Source organism: Aricia agestis, chromosome 14 (assembly GCF_905147365.1).
Source record: "Aricia agestis chromosome 14, ilAriAges1.1, whole genome shotgun sequence".
Lineage (NCBI taxonomy): Eukaryota > Metazoa > Arthropoda > Insecta > Lepidoptera > Lycaenidae > Aricia > Aricia agestis.
Window position 1 is genome coordinate 197,981 of NC_056419.1, and position 22,316 is coordinate 220,296.

Consider the following 22,316-nt stretch of genomic DNA (forward strand, 5'->3'; position numbering starts at 1 on the left):
TCAGAAAATGTCTTTCGATTTATCGATAATCGATAAACTGAGAAATATGACTCTTCCTGACATCTATTGGCGAATAATAATACTATTTTGTAAGCAACTAATTGTTTTAACGACCAGCAGATGGCGTTATGAAGTAACACGAAGTCAATGAGCGTTTGCTATACCGAGCAAAGCTCGGTCATCCAGGTACTAATATTAATACTAGCTGTTGCCCGCGACTTCATCCGCGTTAACATAGTATAATAACAAAGGTGGATAGTTTTCTCCTTTTTGTTTTTGTGGTTCCTTATACAAAGGGTAAAAACGGACCCTATTTAAGCAAACGTCAAACGCAAACGTCAATAAACTTTCATGTTTCTAACTCAAGAAATGGCGGACTTTCATTGAAACTTTCTACCCCAATTTCACTCCCTTGGGGGTAAAATTTTCAGAAACGCTTAAACACGTATCCAATCATTTTTAATCAGTAACCCAAACATAAAATTTCATGTTTCTAACTCAAGAAATAACGGAGTTTCATTCAAACTTTCAACCCCAATTTCACCCCCTTGGGTACCCCCAAAAACACACACACACACAATAGCTTATCTATTGTTATCGCGGCCGGATGCGGCCGCTTAGGTCTTCATGAATTCAGTAACCCAAAAATAAAGTTTCATGTTTCTAACTCAAGAAATGACGGACTTTCATTAAAACTTTCAACCCTTATTTCACCCCCTTCGGGGTAAAATTTTCAAAATTCCTTCCTCAGTGGGTATCTACTTAATAAAACAACCCTACTCAATAAATTTCGTGGCTGTAACTTTTACAGTTTTTGCTCAGCGATGATGAATCAGTCAGTCAGGACATGTAATTTTATAAGTATAGATGAATAATACGTCACAATATTAATATCTTACTTATTATTATTAATTATAAATGCAAAACCAGTTCGAGCTGACCTTTCCTTCCCGAGATAATGAATTAATATTTAAGCAACTATAGAGTTGTAGACGGTAAGTACTTTTTGCCCTCACACTAGGTAGTTATTGTCCATCGTTTGGAAATGGTAAAGCGTAAATTAGATGTGAGTTGTGACTAATAATAATATTTAAATGGTGTTGGGTGACTACCCAACACCATAGTCAATAATGCCCATCAAAAGCGGTTTAGTACTTTTGGGGACCAATCAACATAATAATATTAATAATATTTCTATTGAATACAATTATACGAACCGCCGATCTCAGAGACGAATATTATAGTCGGAGAGCTGGCGACCAAATCGGTCATGTGACTTCAGCTGTATTAAAATTGAGGATGGTATATTTTTCACGTGGAACGATGGCGAAAAGTTGCAGGAGGTAGATATGATTCCGAACAATTCTCAGAGCACTCCCCGTGATACAAGCGATTGAGGAATGAGGATGCAGAGTGAAGCTATTAACTATTTACATTTCGGAGTAATTCCAAGGGGTCCAGCCTGTTTGAAACATTATGGCAGTCAACAATTCGAGCGGCCCTTCGTTGGATACGATCCAAGAGATTAGTTAGTATTTTGGGGTCTCTGCCCAGAGATGAGAACAATATTCCATATGAGGCCGAACCTGCATCTTGTAGAGTTGCAGGCATTGATCCAGACTGAAATACTATCTCGTCCTGTTAAGAACACCAAGTTTTTTCGAGACTAACTTGGCATCACCCTCTAGATGACATCGGAACTGGACTTCGCTCGATATGTTTACTTATTTATTTATTTTTTTAATTTTATTTAACTATTTATTTATATCAGGCTACATAGCCCCTACAATACATTCCTTAATGGTAGCCTTAATGACTAACATACATAAAAATTATATTATACACTTAATAACTACACTTTATCACGAGTTATCGGCGACGTGACGCGCGCTTCATTCCGGAGACCACATCAGTCGTCCAGAATTCCTCCGCCTCAAAGGTCGACAGAAGATGCGTCGGTACTCTCACCACAAAGGAACTGAAGTTGACCTTGTGGCGAGACTGCTGACGTTCGACCCTCAAGTGGAGGGATGTCTTCTTACTGATGTCGTTCAAGACGTCCTCGACCTCCATGGACCAATGCAGGCGAGATATATACAGGGGCGTCGCAGGGACCTCGCTCCGCAGACGCAGCTCAGGTACATAGGGCGCGGTGCCGCGATGGTTGCGGGCGGATGGCTTCTTCTTCCTCCTCTCCACCAGTATGAACTTATGAAGCCCTCCTCATCGCACCCCCTGCTCTCGTCCTTGCCAGGTCGAGAAGACTTGGCCTTGTGGCTCTTCGTAGCCTTGCGGCTATGCGTAGACTTACGGCTCTCCGTGGACTTACGGCTCACCGAAACCTTACGGCTCTCATTCTCCCCATTTTTGTTTGCCCGCGGGGGAGATGCGGGGCGACCAGCAACAGTCGCGTAGTTTTGCTGAGTCGCCTGTGGACTCGGCGTCGACGCAACCGGGAGGGGAACGCGGGCGGGGGCGGCTGCGGCGGTGTTGGTTAACCCGTCCGATAATGCTGACGGGCTAAACGTGATCGCCTGTGCGCCTCGGCGATGGGTAATGTATGCGGCGTCAGGTGACCTACATAATGAATTATTACTTTTCAATTGTGATAATTCATTACGTAGGTCACTGATAATAGATTCCGACGCCTGCAATCTACCCCGAACTCCGGCCAGCTCTTCCTTTAGGAACCTGATGTCCTTTAGTAGGCTGACGACGTCGGCGTGGTCCAGCGTGACGGGCGGCAGCTTATGGAGCTGTTTAGCCACAAAAGCCGGTACCTCATCCAGATCCGTCCGCTTCAGCAGGGAGATGATGTCCTGCACGCTCCTTTCGGTTCCGTCTCTTCGTCGCGACGGCATGTTCGCGCTCTGGCCGAGCGTCTCATACCGCAGCCCTTGGCAAATCTCCTCATTGGTGAAGGAAGACTTGCAGATCTGCATGATGCTGACCTCGTCCATGGTGTCGATGGCGTGCTGGATAAACGCCAACTCGTTGGCCACGAGCACCATGGTCACGTGCAGCGGCAATGTGCCGCGCGATTCGTGTAAATATTAAATAATTAATATTTGCAGCGTGTGTAACGTGGAGCGCGACCGTTTGCTAGCTCGACACATTACACACACGCCAAGTATTTCAATGCTGGGAGGGAATTGTTGTGAAGAGGTGCCCTGAAAACGAGTATATACGACCATTGGTGACTTTTTAGTAATTGTGAACGCGCAGACTTGGCGGGGTTGAATTGGACTAAGTAACGACTACCGACTCTCAAAACATTTAGCCGAGAAATATGCGGGAAGTCGGTACATAGGGCATCATCCGCATTGCTATTCGGATGATGCCCTATGTAGTATGTACCGGCATACCAACGGCTTGGTATGTAACATCATAACATGTCATTGATCTGCTATAAAACTTGTGACCCATTTGCATAAATTCTCGGGAAGCCCTTAATATTATGATGAAAGCGTTGATAGCAGCGCTTTGAGCCAAACCCGATCAAAGGCCTTCGCAATGAAATGTCTCTCCTCTCCACACAATCACCTGAACGATGTGTTTGTGTACGCCAAGAGACAACCAGCCAAGCGACCCTTTCGGAACCTGTACTGTTTGTCGCTTAGTAATGTCTGGCCGCCCAAGTATCGAAAGAGCTAATAATGGATTTCATTATCTTCGAGAAGACGGATGTTTTAGCAATTGGTCTATAGTGGGAAGGATTTGAGCGGTACCTTTTTTTTCCCGCCATTTACTTTACACTGGCCTTAATTATATAGCTTAGGTGCCATAATAAAAAAAAAGACATTTCTACTGTCAGTTGTCAATCTGTCAATGTCAAATCCGTGTGATCATGTATTTTTCTGTTTTCATGGTTTTCATCATAAACTTATAATAAACTGTTATGGTTTTCATAGTAAATGTTAATCATAAAGTTAATATATCTAGCGGAAATAAAAATTTGATTTGAAATAAAAAGTAACAAACAACTAAAATGCTGTGTCCAGAAGTCTGGAATTTTCCACCACCAAAAGTAGTTTCCTTCTACAAGAAAGGACAAAGTATAGAAAATGCTTACAAAATCATTACTTCAAATAACTTTTATAAATCAACTATAATTACTTGTCCAGATGAAATGAACGTACCAAAGTTGATCGATGAGGCTCTCGTGGACGACAGTGATTATTACAGGATATCACATTGTAGTGTGGCAGTATTTTTGGAGCCATGCTTTATAAAAAGTTTTGTGAAGACCGGGAAACTTTATTGTATATCAGTGAACAGAAACTGTGTTATTCAAAACTGTGCGTCTGTAACACCAGATGGAATTCTAACATTGCATGTATTGGAATTCATTTTCCAAACCCTAGGTCTAGAAGGTACGAAGTCACCTCATGGTTTCATGGAAATTAAAATTGATCTGTTAAATCCTAAAGCAGGCAACAACCAAACTAGGAATGCTTTAGCAAAACTAGAAAAATTCGATTTTAACATAGCCTGGGAACCTAACACTGAGGAAATATGTCCATCCTCAATAGCTAAATATTTTGCTGACAAGAACATACCTGTAACCTGCCAGAGTTTGGAAATCGAGAGACTATCACCTGACATAAATGAAGTCCCGTCCCTTATTGAAGCAGAAATCGATGAAGTCGTTGAGTGGATAGGTATGCTCGCACACAATGGAGATTTAGCTCCAACCGAAGGCTACATCAGTACCTACAGTACACCGGAGTGTGCATCACCTCTTAACACAAAAAGAATATGCCTTTTAATAGTCAAAGGGATGCTAACACCCTCAAGACTCAATCGAGTGTTAAATGTTATGTCAGAGTATGTGGAATCAAGGGAAATAGAAAACTACTGGGCTTGTATGAGCATTCAGAGCATGGAGAATAGCTTGTGGCGATGGAATCCCAGTGCGCCAAGCTTGTTCCAGTCACAGAACAACTCTTGTAATGTTTTCTTCACAGGTAGTGAACTATTGGTGTATTGTATAGGACAATTAAAATATTCTTAGCAATTTTGATTCAATATTTATTCCTAGGAAATCAGTCACCTTTAAAATTTTATAACACAAACTTAATATTTTGTAATATCTTTTTTTTAATTAAATAAGGGCAAACGAGCAAACAAGTCACCTGATGGTAAGCAACTACCGTCGCCCATGGACACTCGCAACATCAGAAGAGCTGCGAGTGCGTTGCCGGCCTTTTAAGAAGGAATACCGTCGTCTAAAAGTGTTAACCTGCTAACTCCAAAAGTACAAATTTTCAGGATACAAATAAAACATTCCTATTTTAACAGTAGGCAGTAGAATGAAAAACTAAAAATATAGTCTGCGGAGAATAATTTGTATTAATTATTTTAATTACAAACAACATGCTGACTCGTATTTTGATAAAGTTATCGATAAAAAAAGGAGTTATAACAATTTATTTTTATAATAATACCATGGAGAGCTACCCAGATACGGAGTTATCAGCTTTTATTTTTTACAACAGTCTAATTAAATTACTTTGGTATAACAAATTTTACTTAAAAACAATATTTTTATAATTTATTTTACGAACTAAATTTACAGTAAAACTTTTTTTTCTGATTATTAACTTATAATATTATAACCAAAGCCTAATGTGGCAGACTATCATAAAACGCATGGTAATATTTTGGAAGAACTAATTTGATCTGTCGTAAGTCCTGGAACTTGCGATCTTTTATGAGTAATCGATTTTCGAGTAGATTTTCCAATTCATGGTAGTATTTAGGATTGACAGTGGTTTTTCTTTGTGGCAGCTCTGACCACAGTTCAGCAAATCTCAATTTGTAAGAAATAATACCGGTAGGGTTGTACTGGTAACTGGAGTGCAATATCATTTACTTTTGCATCTCCAACTGACCTTCCAGCCCTAGCATACGCCAACGAGATATCTCACTCTCGAGATAATTAAAAACTACTCGTCTCATAATGTCAAAATCTCGACATTATCTCGACAAAACTCTATAAAAATGTGTTATTTCGATGATAGATCTACGCGAGAAAAAATGTTTGTCATGCTAGGGTTAATAGAGATGAAGAGACAAACTATCAAACATCGAGAAAATCTGTAGAGTGAGATATCTCGTTGGCGTATGCTAGGCAGGCTGGTCTTATAGTTTTGTAGGATTGGACAGTATCAAACTTTTTAGCAATACCAATGTTCAGACTAGCCAAAGTAAGCAAATCCTTTAAAGGCCAATGTATACGCCTATACAATAAAATCCCTGAAAATGTTCAAAATCTACTTTTAAACAAATTTAAAAAAGCAGTTAAAGAACGTTTGTGTGCTAAAGCGTATTATAAAGTCAATGATTTCTTCGAGCACAGCACTTTTCTTTTATTTTTGTTACATAGCTGTTAACCATAACATTGTAATTTTCCATTTTTTTAGTAAAAGATGGCCCCGTGCGAGTTTCTTACGCCGGTTCTTCTCGGCGGGGTAGTTCCCGAACCGGTGGTAGGCAACGTAGTTTCTTCGTTCGACTTTCAAAAAGTGTATCATGATACCCATTTTGAATAAAAAGATATTTTATTTATTTATTTTCCAATAAGATAGTGCGGACAACTTGTCCTAGTAAGCGCGTTCGAACAAAATGGTGGAGTTGTCAACTTTTACGCGCGAAAAGTTGTCACAGTGGAGTTATCAGATATGATTGGGCGTGTTTTTTGTTGTTTTGTATTAGTCTGATGGATTTATCATTTTCTACAATTGTAGGGCTTTTTTTTCTCTTTCCAACGATACCAAAAACTTACAACTGATAAAAATGGAGTTAGCAGCTTAACACTTTTAGACGACGATACGCTCTCTTCTTGAAGGTTTGCAGGTCGTATAGGTCCAGAAATACTGCTGGTGACAGTTAGTTCCAGAGTTTTACAGTTCGCGGCAGAAATATACGCGAAAAACGCATGGTGGAAGACTGCCACTTATCAAGGTGATGAGGATGATATGTTTTTCGCGTGGGACGATGGCAAAAAGTTGCAGGTGGTATGATTCTGAACAATTCCTCAGAGCACTCCCCGTGATACAACTGATAGAGGATGCAAAGTGAAGCTACATCTCGGCGTAATTCCAGGGGGTCAAAGCTGTTTGAAACACTAATAATTGTAATATCATATTAGTTTGATGGTTTGAGTTACTTATTGAATAAAACAACAGAAGACAATAGTAGGTACACAAATTTCACATTGTAAACTTTTTTTGTTTGGGACTCTTCAAATATTGCATTTGTTGGATAATATATTATTTTTTTGTACTTGTTATAGTGGAAGGAGTAAGGGGGGTATTACATTATCATTTATATTGGATCATTTCTATGATCATTTAAAGGATCCAATTTAAATGATCATATTTTGATCATATCTGCGTACCTATTACATTATGATATTTCATTGATCCTATTTTACGTCATATGTGGTTTCAATAGCCAATGGAGAGCGCTAACGCTGACAGGTATTGACGTCAGGGTTACTAGATCTCAGAGAATTCGATTTGTCAAAAGACATCGTCATTTTTAATATGGCTTGTTTTTTGTTATTTCAGCAAGATTATCCAATTAAATAATTATATTACATTATTTGAAACATATTAACGAACAAGAAATTAAAAGCTCTTTTTTATATTAAATAACTGGCAACACCTATTCCTATGACCGTATTGGATCCAATCTCTCAGCAAATGTCAAAAATCTATGATCCCCTAAGGACCAAGGTCCAATTTTTTAATCCTAAGCTCGGGCGCGCACTAGCGGCCATCGAGATAGATACACGACGCGCACCTGGCCGCAACGCGACCTGCGCGGCGGCCACACCATACTTTCAATGGCCGCCGCGGCCCACAGTGGATCGAAAATCGAGTTTCATAGACATAGGAACTTGAGTTTCCAGATGTCATTTTTTTGGGCTGAAATGTTCTCTTAATTGTTATTACATAACAAAATGTAAAAAGACTCAACTACGTGTAATAATAAAGGAGTTATAATTTTTTAAAGAAATTTTTGTATGGAGCCGAGTGCCGACAGGAAAAATGAGCATATCTCTGGAATCGCATGGTTGGCCGTTATATCCTCACACACTATTAAAGTACTAATTATTACTCACATTTTGGCACATTTTATATTACGGCACCATTTGCGATTTTTTTTCTAAAATTCATCAAAATTAAAAATATTTATTCTATTTGTATTTGTTGCAAAAGTTTATGCTATGGTTAAATGAGGTATTTTTAATAATATTTTAATACCATAGGATCACATAATTGGCCAAGTGAGAGTCGGACTCGCGCACGAAGGATTCCGTACCATTATAAAGCAAAATTAGGCCATAAATTGTGTTTTTTCTATGAGAGTCCCACTTAATTTTATATTTTAGTGTAATATTATAGTTAAATATTAAAGTACACATATAACTAAGGATTGTGTAAAAAATTCAAGAACCTATCTGTTGCCATTATTGATATCTAAGAGCAAAAAAGCCCAAAAAATCACGATTGTTGTATGGGAGCCTCCCTTAAATATTAATTTTATCTTGTTTTTAGGGTTCCGTAGTCAACAAGGATATAAGGGTTCCTTGTTGACTACGTTTCGGTCTGTCCATCCGTTTGTCCGGTCTGTCTGTCCGTCTGTCTGTCTGACCGACGTTAAAGACCTCATTTAACCATAACATAAACTTTTGCAACAAATACAATTAGAATATTTTTAATTTTGATGAATTTTAGAAAAAAAAATCGCAAATGGTGCCGTAATATAAAATGTGCCAAAATGTGAGTAATAATTAGTACTATAATAGTGTGTGACGATATAACGGCCAACCATGCGATTCCAGAGATATGCTCATTTTTCCTGTCGGCTCCATACAAAAATTTCTTTAAAAAATTATAACTCCCTTATTATTACACGCAGCTGAGTCTTTTTACATTTTGTTATGTCATAACAACTAGGAGAACATATTTCAGCTCAAAAAAATTACATCTGGAAACTCAAGTTCCTATGTCTATGAAACTCGATTTTCGATCCACTGCGCGGCCTTCCCGTTGCGGCCTGGCCGCTTGTGCGCGCCCGGGCTAAAGCGTCATTATTAAGTTCAAATAAAGATGTGATGATTTATTAAAATAGACAAACAAAGCACAAAAGAAAAATCTTCTGTTCTGTTACTATAATGCTGTATCCACACATGCCGCCGGCTTCGGTGGCAAGGCAGACTGAAAGCCGGCGACAAAGGGCGTTTTCACACTGCGACGATAACACGACACGATAGACGATACCACAGAATAGATAAGGGCCACCGGCACCGCACATAATATACAATTTCAAGTTGTGCAAGAGCAAGCGAGATGTCACTATCAGTAACACCGCGTGGTAAAAAGAGACGTGTGATACATGACAGCATGGAACTCTTTTTTTGACGTCCAGTCGGCAGGTTGACAATTTAATCTCTTAGAATTTAAGTTCAATCATGCTTGAGTAAGTGTGTACGTACACATTTTTACACACAGAGCCCATAGACGGCTCCGAATTACATAATAAAAAAAAATATTAGTATGGAAGAATGGATATGGATTATTGTCACCTTTTTATCTGGATTTTTTCATTAAAATTTATCTGGATAATATCGAAGTTTAAAATGCAAGGTATGATCAATGATGTTTTTCTAATTCTAAATTCTAATCTGTCACTTAGTATTGAATGCACCCAAAATATTATCCTTTCTTTTCGCCTTCGTTTTATTAGTGCCACAATAAAAGCGTGCTTTTTACGTATTTTAAGTCGCTAGGCTAGCAACACCGTTACCAACTAAAGTCTGCGGCTGGCAGCGTACACGATGAAGTTGTCCATTTAAATTGTGACACTACGCAATTTAGTTTGTACGATAGTCGGCCAACTTGAAATTGTATATGTGCGGTGGCCCTTAGGTATCTATTCTGTGGTATCGTCTATCGTGTCGTGTCGTTATCGTCGCATTGTGAAAACGCCCAAACCCGGCGGTATAAAGAGGACCATTCACGACGGGACTGCCGTGCAGTCCTGCCGAGAATGGGTCCTTTAAGCAGGTGGCATGTATGGATGCGGCATAATATTTGACGATCTCTGTGGCTCAGTTGGTGGGCTATTGGTAGCTCAAGCCGGGGGTCGCGGTTTCGAATCCCGCCAACGGAGCAAAAAGTTTTGCGAAGTTCCTAGGTCATGGATGTGTATAATATAATAAAAATCTTTAATATATTATGTATAGTATAAAAGTATTAAATATATTTCCATTGTCTGGTATCCATAACACAAGTCCTTCAGGTACTTAGCACGGGGTCAGACTGACGTGGTGTGAAGCGTCCATAGATATTATTATTGTTACCGTACTATAAGTTACTGGATGGTCTGTGAATATAACCAGTTATAGATATTACAACAAAAAGGTTTATTCAGTTCATGCACAACAGAAAAATAAATAAAACTGAATGTGTTTAAACATTTACTTAAACAAAACAGGCTGCAGTTTTCTACCATATGATATTCAATACCTGCACCAAATATATAAAGCTCACAGAACTGGGAATGCTATACACATTATTCTTAACATTGCTAATGTGAGGACAGACTCATATGAAGTTGTTAAATAACTGTGAAGTTTTATAACATTTAGAAAAGACTCAAGAAGGCACACTACAATATTGCATTGATTGATCTTTGTAACTTTAATAAATTTTGAATAAGTGGCCTATATTTAACCGCTTTTAGCCAAGCCGATAACTCCGCAAGCAATACGGGCTCCGGCGTTGCCAGTAGTCTTGCTCAGCTCGTGACCGCCGACACCCAAGTCATCAGGGTCAGCGTGGACCACCAGGGTGCGACCGATGATGCTGTGGGGTCCAGTAAGGGAGATTTGAGAGTCTTGAATGTTGACCTGAAAGATTGATTAAAAAGAAATAAGTTAGATTCCTTTGATATTACTACATAAACACATGAAATATTTAAATGTAATCATAAAAAATTACGAGCTCAACAAAGAACATTCAATGCATAATAACAAGGGTTAGAGGTGAGAGGTGACAATTGTAACACAATCATTACATCATAGATTACAAAATTAGTAGCACAAATAGTACATAGCATAAAATTAATAGCAATAGCTTGCTGCCATTGCTATAATTATTTCTGTATGTCACTGTCAATATATACATATTATAATGGAGAATGTTACTAGGTATGCCAAATTGCTTGAAATTTTGTCACAGTAAAGCCTGTATGTATACAAATACACTAGTTTTTGTTGCAGTCAAAAATACCTAGTAGTTTTGATTTTACAGGGATTCAAAGTTTCGAAAAATATCGATTCCCGCTAACAGTCCCGCGACCGCTTGTGACGTCATAGCACAATTCTGCCGCGCGGGCCCCATACAATAAACGTGATTTTTTGCTCTATCTCAACAACGGCAACAGGTAGGCACTTGAAATTTTCACCAAGGTCTTAATTATATGTGTACTTTAATAATTAATAATAATATTATAATAAAATAAAAAACCTGATGGAAAGCAACTTCCGTCGCCCATGGACACTCGCAGCATCAGAAGAGCTGCAGGTGCGTTGCCGGCCTTTTATGAGGGAACAGGGTAATGGGGGAGGGTAAAGATGGGATGGGAAGGGAATAGGGGAGGGTAGGGAAGGGAACAGGGTAGGGGATTGGGCCTCCGGTAAACTCACTCACTCGGCGAAACACAGCGCAAGCGCTGTTTCACGCCGGTTTTCTGTGAGAACGTGGTATTTCTCCAGTCGAGCCGGCCCATTCGTGCCGAAGCATGGCTCTCCCACGTGTAAAATAGACGACGTTTAAAATAGAGAATATAGTTTATAGAGCAAAATAGGCCAAAAATTGTGATTTTTTTTATGGTAGCCACCCTTAATTTTTTTTTAATTATAATATTATTATTAATTATTAAAGTACACATATAATTAAGGCCTTGGTGAAAATTTTAAGTGCCTACCTGTTGCCGTTATTGAGATAGAGCAAAAAATCACGTTTATTGTATGGATGGGTCCCGCGCGGCGGAATTGTGGTATGACGTCACACCGTTACCGGGCGCCCGCGTCGTATAGTTACAACTTGTTTTGCTTATAAATCGGAAACTAATTAACGTATCTAAGTAATTCTTTCACTAATATTCTTTATTTTTGACACAGAATGTGGACTGCTAATAATTAAAATTAGGTAACATTCTCCATTACTGCTACTGTTAAATTGTAGTAAAACTAGAGAACTATAATATACTAGAGATAACTGAGGATTTTGTGTGTAATTTAAAATTATGATATATTTTTTAATTTCATTCTTATAGAATACCACAAAATAGCACTCACAAATCATACAACAGGATAATATGTTAAACATACCTGTGTTACACCACCATCAGCGGAGGCCTCAATGTTACCGAGGTCTCCAACGTGTCTCACTGCAGCGTTGGGTGCTCCGTGCTCCTGCTTAAGTGGGTTGAAGTGGGCGCCGGCGGATGTGCAGCCGTTGGTGTTGTCTCCAAACTCATGCACATGGAAGCCGTGCTTGCCCTGAAACATGATAGATATACTATTATAAGACTATATTATATACTAGGCTTTCACTAGCCATTATCAGATGGTGTGTTCATTGGTAGTCACTTTTATGAGAGGTGTTCCACTGAACACTCAGCTCTTTCATTACTTTAGAACGATTATTCATTCTCTTTGGTCTAGTATATGCAGATGTTTCAGTCTTCTTATGTCGTGATCCCTTAGCAGGTCCCTAGCAAGTTCATTGGTGTGATTTTTTAATCTTTTCTTGTATGTTTGTATATATTTAGATACCTCTTCGTTTATGGTGGTAATTTTTAAATATTCATGTATAGTGTTTGTTATGAACCAAGGTGCATTGGCTATTGTTTTCAGACATTTATTCTGAAAACGTTGTAATATGGCCAGATTACTTTTGCTTGCGGTGCCCCACAGTTGGATACCATATGTCCATATTGGCTTGATGATAGCTTTGTATACAAGAAGTTTATTGTCTAATGTCAGAGGTGATTGTCGTCCAATAAGCCAGTACAATTTTCTAAACTCCAGATCTGCCTGTTGCCTCTTTGTTTTAATATGTGTAGCCCAGGTTAGTCTTCTATCAATGTGCATCCCTAAGTATTTCACACTATTTTCTGGCCGTAATTTTTCTCCTCGTAGAATGACTGGTGGACAGTCACCTTTTCGCAGTGTAAAAGTGATTTGCACAGATTTATTAACACTTGGCTTGGCCACTGCTCAAGCCACTTATCTATTTTGTTTAGATGTTTCTGCAGTTTTTGTGATGCTATGGTCGAATTTTCATCACTAGCGAGGCAGGCAGTGTCATCAGCATATGTGGCTGTGACTACGTTTCTGCTACTGGGCAAGTCTGCTGTAAAAATAGAATACAGTATTGGGCCCAGGGCCGAGCCCTGTGGTACGGAGGCCTTGATATCATACAGTTTTGATACTTCGTCATCAAATTTAACTTGGAATTTTCTGTCTTCAAGATAGGATTTGAATAACATATAGTAAGAGTTAAATAACTTGATTTTTATTTTGAATAGAAGGCCTTTGTGCCAGACTCTATCAAAAGCTTGTTGTATATCAAGGAATACAGCAGCACAGTACTCTTTTTTCTCCAAGGACTGTCTTATTTTTCTTACTACACGATGGATTTGCTCTACTGTTGAGTGATGCTGTCTAAACCCAAATTGGTGGTCAGGAATTATATTTTTTCATCCAAAATTGGTTTAAGCCTTCTAAGTAAAAACTTTTCAAATAGCTTTGAAATAACTGGCAGCAAACTTATTGGTCGATAGGAGCTAGGATCAGTAGGTGGTTTTCCTGGCTTAGGTAGCATGGTAATCTGTGATATTTTCCATAATTTCGGAAAGTAATGCAATCTTAATATAGCATTGAAAAGTATTGTTAAGAATACTACTGCTTTTCTTGGTAAATTTTTTAATACTTCTCACGCGTTATCATGTCAAATCCAGGGGCTTTTCTTCTTCCTAGTTTTTTTATTTCGGCTGCCAATTCTTTGGGAGTTACAGATTTGATTGGTAATGACAGCTGTTGGTCACTATTTAATACATTGTTTACTTCTTCCTCAAACTCCATCATACTTGAGGTATTTGATACAAATACTTTGCTTAGGTGTTCTGCAAAGCATTCAGCTTTATGAATTGGTTTCCTTGCCCAGTTTCCTGCTTGTGTTTTAAGCGGTGGAACTGATTGTTGTGGTCTTCTAAATTTTTTTGTTATTTTCCACAGGGAATAGTTATCCTGCTTTGTTGCAGAGAGCGAGGACAGCTGTTGCTGAAATGTAAAATTCTCATGCTCTTTTATCATTTCTTTAAGTTCACGAGCAACCCTGTTCCATTGCCTTTTATCTACAGACTTTCATAAATTTGGTATTGTCTTCTGAGTCTCCTTTTTTCATGATTATCTCTCGAATCTGAAGTGGTAAATTTAATCCCTTATCTGTCGTTTTGACGGTAGGCGTAGAGCGCCATGCAGCTTCTTGTATTTTGTTAGTGATAATGAATGTAGCATTGTCAATGTCTTTTATCGTTTTAAGTCTAATTTTGAGATTTATTTCTGATTCTAAAATTTCACGGAATGCAGTCCAATCTGTTTTTTTATTGTATAATGTTGTATCTTGCTGCCTGTATATGGCTGTTGAACTAATATTTGCTATAATTGGGGTATGATCAGATGTTGTATCAGCACAATTTTCTATATCAAAATAACTATTAGGTAAGCCTTTAATTACAAAGAAGTCCAAAAGGTCTGGTACCTTATTTGTGTGTGTAGGCTAATAGGTAGGCTCTCCTGTAGATAGTGTTGATAATTTCAGAGAATCTAGACACTTCTGTAGCTCACGACCCCTGTAGTGCTAGCACGGCGAAAAGTAGAAATGCGAAAGTATAGACAAACTGTGGACATAAACTTGCCGGTCCGATCTTTACCGCGGCTAATTGCGACCGACAAAAATTCAAATAAAATACCACTTTATGACAGACTATATTATATGTCATAAAGTAAGATGTTATTTGAATTTTTAGGACTATATTGTCATAAAGTGGCATTTGAATTTAATTTTTTGGAACGAAAAAAGATCGGAACGGTACCTTAAGTTTAGCTCCACAGTTTGTGACTATAGTCTGTCATAAAGTGGCATTTTAATTGAATTTTTCGGAACGAAAAAAGCTTAGAACGATAACTTAAGTTTATCTTAACTTAAGGGAAAACTCGTGACGCTCGGGCCCTTGCCCATACAAAAGTGAAAAAAATGTTTGGTCTTTCAGCGCTGCTACTTTCACAGTGAACTCTCTAAAAGGAACACGTACACACCCTAAAGTATTATCACTTATTTTTGTTACACCCTGTATATTTGTTTCCAAGTGTTCTAAAGTAGGATTTAAACATGTCTTCTGTAATTGTAAATCTTGGTGGAGCATAGACTGCACTTACATTGAGCGATCCTTCTTTATCTTGGATTTTGATAGTAGTAGCTTGTAGATAATCTTCTTGAAATTCACTATGTATGTAATGCTTCAAGTTGTTCTTTATTAAGACAGCAGTATCACCATGTGAGGTGCCATCTGGGTGGTTTTTACAGTAAACACAGTAGTTGTTTAGTTTGAAAGTTTTCCTATTATTTAAGTGTGTTTCAGATACAAGCATTATATCAATTTTATTAATTTCCATGAAAATTTTTAATTCATCTTTATTGGGAGTCAAACCATTAACATTCCACGCTGCTACCCTTAAACTTGTCATTTTGACTTATTCATAAGCATTGTTATAAGCTTAATAAGTGTTCCCATTTACTGGATGAGTATGTCTAGCTTTTCTGCTTGTTTGTTGATGGTTTGTAGCAAAAAGTTGTTTATTTGGGTCAGGTAGTCTCTATCACCACCTTTATTTTTTTCCTGTCTGTTTTGATAGGAAAGGTTTGGCTGTGAACTTTTTTCACTATTTATTGGAGGATGTAAGTCTTTTACCTGGCCCCGTACAATTTCATTATATAAGGGCACGCTTGTTTGTAGTTGCATTGGTTCTGTGCATTCAACAGGCTGATTAAATATAGTTGGTCGACTACTGGATGTATCTGAAGACACTGTGTCTTCAGATACATCCAGTAGTCGACGAGTTTGGTTTAGAAATTGTGTTTGATTGCATATTGGATGCGTTCGACGGACCTGTGCTGTTACGCTGCTTATTATGTATTAAATGTTGTTTATTTTTTCTAGCTTGGATCTCCTGATACACTTGGCATCCTTTGTAATTTGCTGGGTGACTGCCTTCACAAAGTACACAAGTGGCTGGGGTATTTTTATCTTTGCCACAATCTGTAGGGCGATGTGGGCCCGCACATTTGACACACCTATACGGCCTCAGACAATTATTTTTGGTGTGGCCATATTGTTGGCATCTTGTACACTGCACAACAGTTTTACTTTTTCTAGGGTCCTCTATCTTGACTCTCTGATAAAATTGTATTCAATATTTTTGACAAATTTATTATTCTCATGTGGCTCAAGATTTACAAAGAAAACATTAAATGGTTCTTTTGTACCTGGTTTACGGGCATTGACAATCTCACCTCTCACCTTGTTACCGGTTACTTCTATTGCTTCTCTTATCGCTTCTGTGGGGGTAGTGTGATGTAGATTTTTAATTACTATTTTCTGGCATCGTTCTTCTTTTCTAGTAAAAGTATGTCCTATTAGGCCCTTATTCCTAATATGTGAGATCAAATTTTTATAGGTTTCGACTGACTTGCTTGAGATTATAAGTTGATCTTTTGAAAGTATCTTAAAGGTGTAATTATCTTTTTGCACCACTTCATTTAAGAAATCAGTAAGATCTTGTAGATTCAATATGTCATATAATACTATTGGCGGTGGCTTTGAGACTTTTTTTGGTTTTTTGTTTGTTATGCATTAATACTGTTTTCAGATAATTCATCACAGTTGAGCAATGAAAAGTTATTGTTAGTTTGAATTACATCTGAGGAATCTATGTTCTGTCTGTTGTTATTGAATGTTTGTTGTCTGGCTTCATGCCTTTTTGGTAATTTGTTGACACTTAGAGTGTGCTTAGGCGAGCGGTTTCTTTTGTTATTGCTGTCTAGAACTTTTTGCCAAGGGACCTGACTAATTACGCTTGAATTTGATGGTTGGGGTATGGCTTGTTCCGTAGCGGTCTCTTGCACCGCCGGTCGCAGAGGTTCGCCCTCTGAATAACTTCGAGATCGAGCATTGTTAAATAGTGCTTTATGAAACACTTGTTGCTAGTGTTGCCAGGTGTCCCGATTTGCGCGGGATGTCCCGATTTTCAAGGGTCTGGGTACGCGTCCCGATTTATACCTAATCGGGACGCCAAATGTCTCGATAAATCAAAAAGTGAAAAAGAAAATCATAAAAAAAAATTAAGTAGGTAGGTGCGTAGTTTTTAATTTTTTACTCATCACATCACTATTTCAAATTCAAAATGGCATCAGCTTCACGTCACTTCGCATTGCATGAACGAGAGAGCGTAATGTAATAGATAAGAGTGAGAGAGTTGAGACGTGTGTATGCATTGCGAACGTCACTCAATTAATCGGTCAATACTCAATTCGGTCGGTCGGTCGGTCATTCGGCAATCTGCATTCTTCCATTTCGTTCACGTTTTAAAGTGCTTCTGTGCCTTTTGTGTGTCTTTAGATTAGAATATTATAAAATAGTAAATAAAAAATTTGGACAACCATTAATTATAGGTACGTATACGAATTTACGACTTTATATTTTAATTTTTACTAATACAGCAAGCAAGACTGAATACTTGTTTTAGAATAAAGACATATCGCTGGCCCCGGGCAACAAAGCGGTAAACGCCGGTTACGCCCTTTTTAATGTTATTTGATTTTTGGCTTCTCTGAGCATTAGTCTATCACCCCTATTTATTTAATAGGTATTTTTAAAATAATATTTTGGGTATATTAAATGAAAAAAGCTTTATTGAATCGAAAATTCTCTTATGACTTAAACTGTATTCAGCTCTATGAAACATAACTAAAAAAACCGGTGAAGATACGATACAACTAAGCTTTCGCTGTAAGATTCCCCAGAAGAACGGAGTAATCGGCTGGTACGCTCGAAATCTAAAGCGAAAAATACGTCGTATTATGTTCTTACAGCCGTAAATCTCAAGCGGTTTAATGTTTTTTATAAAATCAATAAACAATGTTACAATTGAAACAATATCGCTTATTAGTTGTATTACACTTTTTTCAATTATTTCAATCATTTTTTATACTTTTACAATTATTTTGATATGGTTAAATAGGTAAAAAAATTAACTTTCATATGAGACATCATACATTTGTTTTGGACCACTGTACGCTGCACTATAAACAAAATAGCTTATTTTGTCTCTCCTGAACAAAACGATTTTTGATATTACGCCTTTATTGCCGGGGCCAGCGATATTTGATATAGATAATATAAAACTAAACTTGCACTATTAATAGGTATAGAATGCAATAAATTAACCCCTAATTTAAAAACACTTTGTTTTTTTGTTTGTCCCGATCTGCAACCCTAAATCCCGATTTTCTTGACCTCATGTACCGACTGAAAACAAATCGGACGCAACACTACTTGTTGCACTAAAGGTTTGTTTGATTGTTGTTTCAGCGTTTCGGAGGAAAACTGTTTTTCGTTAACCATTGTGACTGCAATTTCGTATAATTTTTTAAGATAGCGAAAGAGCACTATTTGTTTAGTTTTTTAATTATGATTATCAAGTTTTCACAAGATTTTGAGGTTAGTCACTATTCACTTCCGAGTTGCACTTTAAAACCAATGTTTTTTGTGTAATTCTTATTCATCACAATTATTTACGTGTTATTTATGCAAATAAACACTATTTTTAAAGTCAATATTAACTAACCCACGCATTTTTATGATTTTTGCAGATGGTTGTTTTGACTTACTTAATAGTAGGTTTTTTAAAATCATACTTTTTGTAAGAATTGTATGTACTATAATTATAAATGGTTGGCACGGCTCTGATTATAATGTAAGTTGAAATTTTCATAGATTGTGTAAGTATATCTATTGCCGCTTTAACAACAAATACTAAAAACAAAATAAAGTACCTATATTATTATGGGGGGCTCCCATAAAAGAAACATGATTTTTTTGGCCTTTTTTGCTCGTAATCAATAATAGCAACAGTTAGGCAATTGAAATTTTCACAAAATCCTTAATTACTTATATTAAATATAATTAAGGATTTTGTGAAAATTTTGTACTTTAATAATTAATAATAAAATTAAAATAAAGTTAATGTTTAAGGGGGCTCCCATACAAAAAACACATTTTTTTGTCTACTTTTGCTAAGATAAAAAAAGACAAACAATGAATTTTTTTTAAATCTCTATTAATAATATTATTAAATATTGTATAGAGAATTTAAGAAAATATGTTACTTAGACATTATTATTTTTTTAAATATATTTTTCTTGGGTCGAAAATAACCAAATTTGAGATTTTTTGAACTTTTAAAAATTCATATCTTTAAAAATATTAACTTTATCGTGAAAAGTCATAGAACCTTTTTTATTGGTATTTCAAAAATGAATATTAAAAAAAATGTCCGGTTGAAAAATAACAATTCCTTGCAATTGTTTATACAATATGGCACCGGGTTGCGCCATAGCAACATGCATATATATCATCAGGAGGGCAATTTGAAGAGGATCGATAGTTTTCGGTACTCATGCGCCGACTCGTGCTGGTCTACTGCAGGAACACTAGGAATAGCACAAGCTAGATATACCAGGCTGAGCAAAGCAAATATTTCAATGGTCAATGTATACCCCTAATCCCTATACAATGAAATCCCAGAAATCGTTCAAAATTTTTCAATTAATCAATTTAAAAAAGTTGTTAAAGAATGTTTGTGTGCTAAGGCTTATTATAAGGTAACTGATTTTCTCAATGATAGCACATCTTGGGAAAAGTAAGCTGACAGACATACTGTAAATTAGCTTAAGCTATTATTGTAATTTTCCACCTTTTTAGTAAAAGGTGCGAGTTTCTTACGCCGGGTTATTTCGCGAACCGGTGGTAGGCCATATGTAGATGTCCTGAAAGTGTTAACTTTGTTAACCTATATTTTAGAAATAAATATTTTGATTTTGAAAGCTTTTTCTACAAAGTTCTAACGTATAAAAAACTGCTGATATTCTCTCTTATACATACATAGGAATTCAATACATATTCGCTGAGTCATTGTAAACAACTAGGTATCTACTTGTATACAAGGTCAGCATGACCTTACCTAACATTAACATAATTATTCTACAGGTTACTAGCACAGATATTACTTTAATTACCTAATTTTTATACTGACACTTTTTGGCTGATAAAAAGTTTACATTACTGTTAAAGTTTACATAATTTGATATTTGAAAATTTACAATATTTTATTAAAATGGATGAAATATTTTTATTTGAGTTTATGCTGCAATATACTTATTATAATGTAATATATATTGCAGCGTAATTGCAATAAATAATAGTAATGAATATATTGTATGTAATTCTTACTCAGCAATAATATTTGATAAACTGGGTAGGTAGTGGTGAAGAGTGTAATAATAATTAAACTGATAAGATAATTAGCAACAAGACATGATTGTCTTTAAAATATTGAACAAGTAGAATGGTTGATATGGAGCATTTAGTATGGTTTTGATTATGAACCCTACTTGTTTTTTAATAAATTTAGCAAACTCACCTTTGCCAGACCTTTGACCTCCCCGGAAACCACTACCGGCGATTTGTCGTCCTAGAAATATAAAAATGCTACTTATAGATTTTTCTAGAACTCAAATCAAGTCGTATTTCTCACAAACTTATTTGTTCGTTGTAAGCGTATTATTCTGGAAATAAATGGAAATTTATAGAGCAGGAAATAGTCACGACTGTTGCAAAAAACCCTTAAGAACAGTCAGAGAGCAGACTGTAATTGGAACAAAATGTAAGTTTGTTTTTCAATGTATTATAAACACGTTTTAAGGAATTGTATTCTTAAGATATTATTAAGCTTAAAGTATCATAAGAAACCCACCTTTTGATCGAAAAACACTGTGCCGCTAACATCGCCATTGAGTACGCAGACCGCTTTCGTCATTATGCAATGGTTTTCTTTGCGTTAGAATGCCTTAAAAAGGGGTTTCCCAAGGAAATTTGTTGTTCGTAATAAAAAATTGTGAATCTATCACACTTACAGCAATTTCTAGAAATCTACGGAAAAGCGACCGCACACCGCGAGTATTCGAAAATTATCACAGGAAAATTATTGACATTTCAAACATGACATGTCAAATGACAATAGTCATTTCAGCCTGTCAAGTGTCAACCAACAGTTTTTTTTTCATATAATGGCACTTCGGCTATAACCATGGCCAGTGTCGAGTATAATATTATGGCGGGAAAACAATATTCTTTATACAATTTTTTCTATATTATCGTCAGGTCACTGGTCAGTCAGGTCCATCAGGTCTAAAGTCTAGTCAAAGTCTAAGTATAAAGTCAATACAGTCAAGAAGTCAAGTCGATAGATTCAGTAAAGTGGTAGGACGCTTTACTGAAAGTTTTGATGGAGTTTTGGAGGGAACACAAAAGAGCACGTTTCTGGTTATTACATCACTTTCCTACACTTGTGCACGATAACGAAAATTTAATGGTTAATATCCTACCAATATTACACATTAAAAAGCCAGATAACACAATTTTAGGAAAACAATATAAAAACACAACATCACTCTTTCACATTCTTCCAAAAACTCCCCCAACCAACAGTTTTTTTTTTTTTTGGGATTGTTTTTGACCTTTAGAGTATACATTAGCAAGCTATAGAGCGCGCGCATCGCTCGTTCCCCGTTGTGCCGATCGTAAGCAGAAGTTCTATAGATACTTGTCAAACGTATAACGCAAGTCTAGTGATGTTCCATGCGCCATCGTTTGACGCTTATAGGAAAATATGTTCACACTCGTGCTTACAGTTCATACCTTGTTAGAAGCACTCTATAGCTTGCTATAATGTATACTCTATGTTTTTGACCAGAGTTTTTTTCTTATTATGGCGCTCGGCTTTTTAACCATGGCTAGTGTCAAGTAAAATATGGCGGGAGAAAAAAAAATCGTAAAATGTAATGTCGGCTGTACACTCTCGCCGAGACACAGCGAGGCGGCCCGAGTGCGAG

At 36.9% G+C, this 22,316-nt stretch overlaps 2 protein-coding genes across 3 annotated transcripts; one reads left to right on the forward strand and one right to left on the reverse strand.

The window, feature by feature from the left end:
* The first annotated feature begins 3,892 nt into the window (after positions 1-3,892).
* LOC121733559 (ribonuclease P protein subunit p40-like) lies at positions 3,893-5,021 on the forward strand. Its single transcript, XM_042123844.1, has one exon. It carries the CDS (start codon positions 3,989-3,991, stop codon positions 5,012-5,014), a length of 1,026 nt encoding a protein of 341 aa, XP_041979778.1. The 5' UTR covers positions 3,893-3,988; the 3' UTR covers positions 5,015-5,021.
* A 5,458-nt stretch (positions 5,022-10,479) lies between these two features.
* LOC121733561 (superoxide dismutase [Cu-Zn]) lies at positions 10,480-21,435 on the reverse strand. Of its 2 annotated transcripts, XM_042123847.1 has the most exons (5): positions 21,339-21,435; positions 21,179-21,271; positions 20,846-20,896; positions 12,410-12,580; positions 10,480-10,924 (listed from the first exon to the last, which is right to left on the reverse strand). In XM_042123847.1, exons 2-5 carry the CDS (start codon positions 21,239-21,241, stop codon positions 10,745-10,747), a joined length of 465 nt encoding a protein of 154 aa, XP_041979781.1. In that variant the 5' UTR covers positions 21,242-21,271; positions 21,339-21,435; the 3' UTR covers positions 10,480-10,744. The 2 variants fall into 2 exon arrangements, with proteins under 2 accessions (XP_041979781.1, XP_041979780.1); XM_042123846.1 differs by having other exon boundaries at positions 21,179-21,401.
* Between the last annotated feature and the right edge of the window lie 881 nt (positions 21,436-22,316).

Coding starts and splice junctions, on each gene's coding strand:
- LOC121733561 (XM_042123847.1), bottom strand. CDS start 21,241: ATGACGAAAGCGGTCTGCGTACTCAATGGCGATGTTAGCGGCACAGTG. Junction 20,897..21,178: donor CAGTGTTTTTCGATCAAAAG/GTGGGTTTCTTA, acceptor TTATATTTCTAG/GACGACAAATCGCCGGTAGT. Junction 12,581..20,845: donor AGGTCAAAGGTCTGGCAAAG/GTGAGTTTGCTA, acceptor ATCATGTTTCAG/GGCAAGCACGGCTTCCATGT.
- LOC121733559 (XM_042123844.1), top strand. CDS start 3,989: ATGCTGTGTCCAGAAGTCTGGAATTTTCCACCACCAAAAGTAGTTTCC.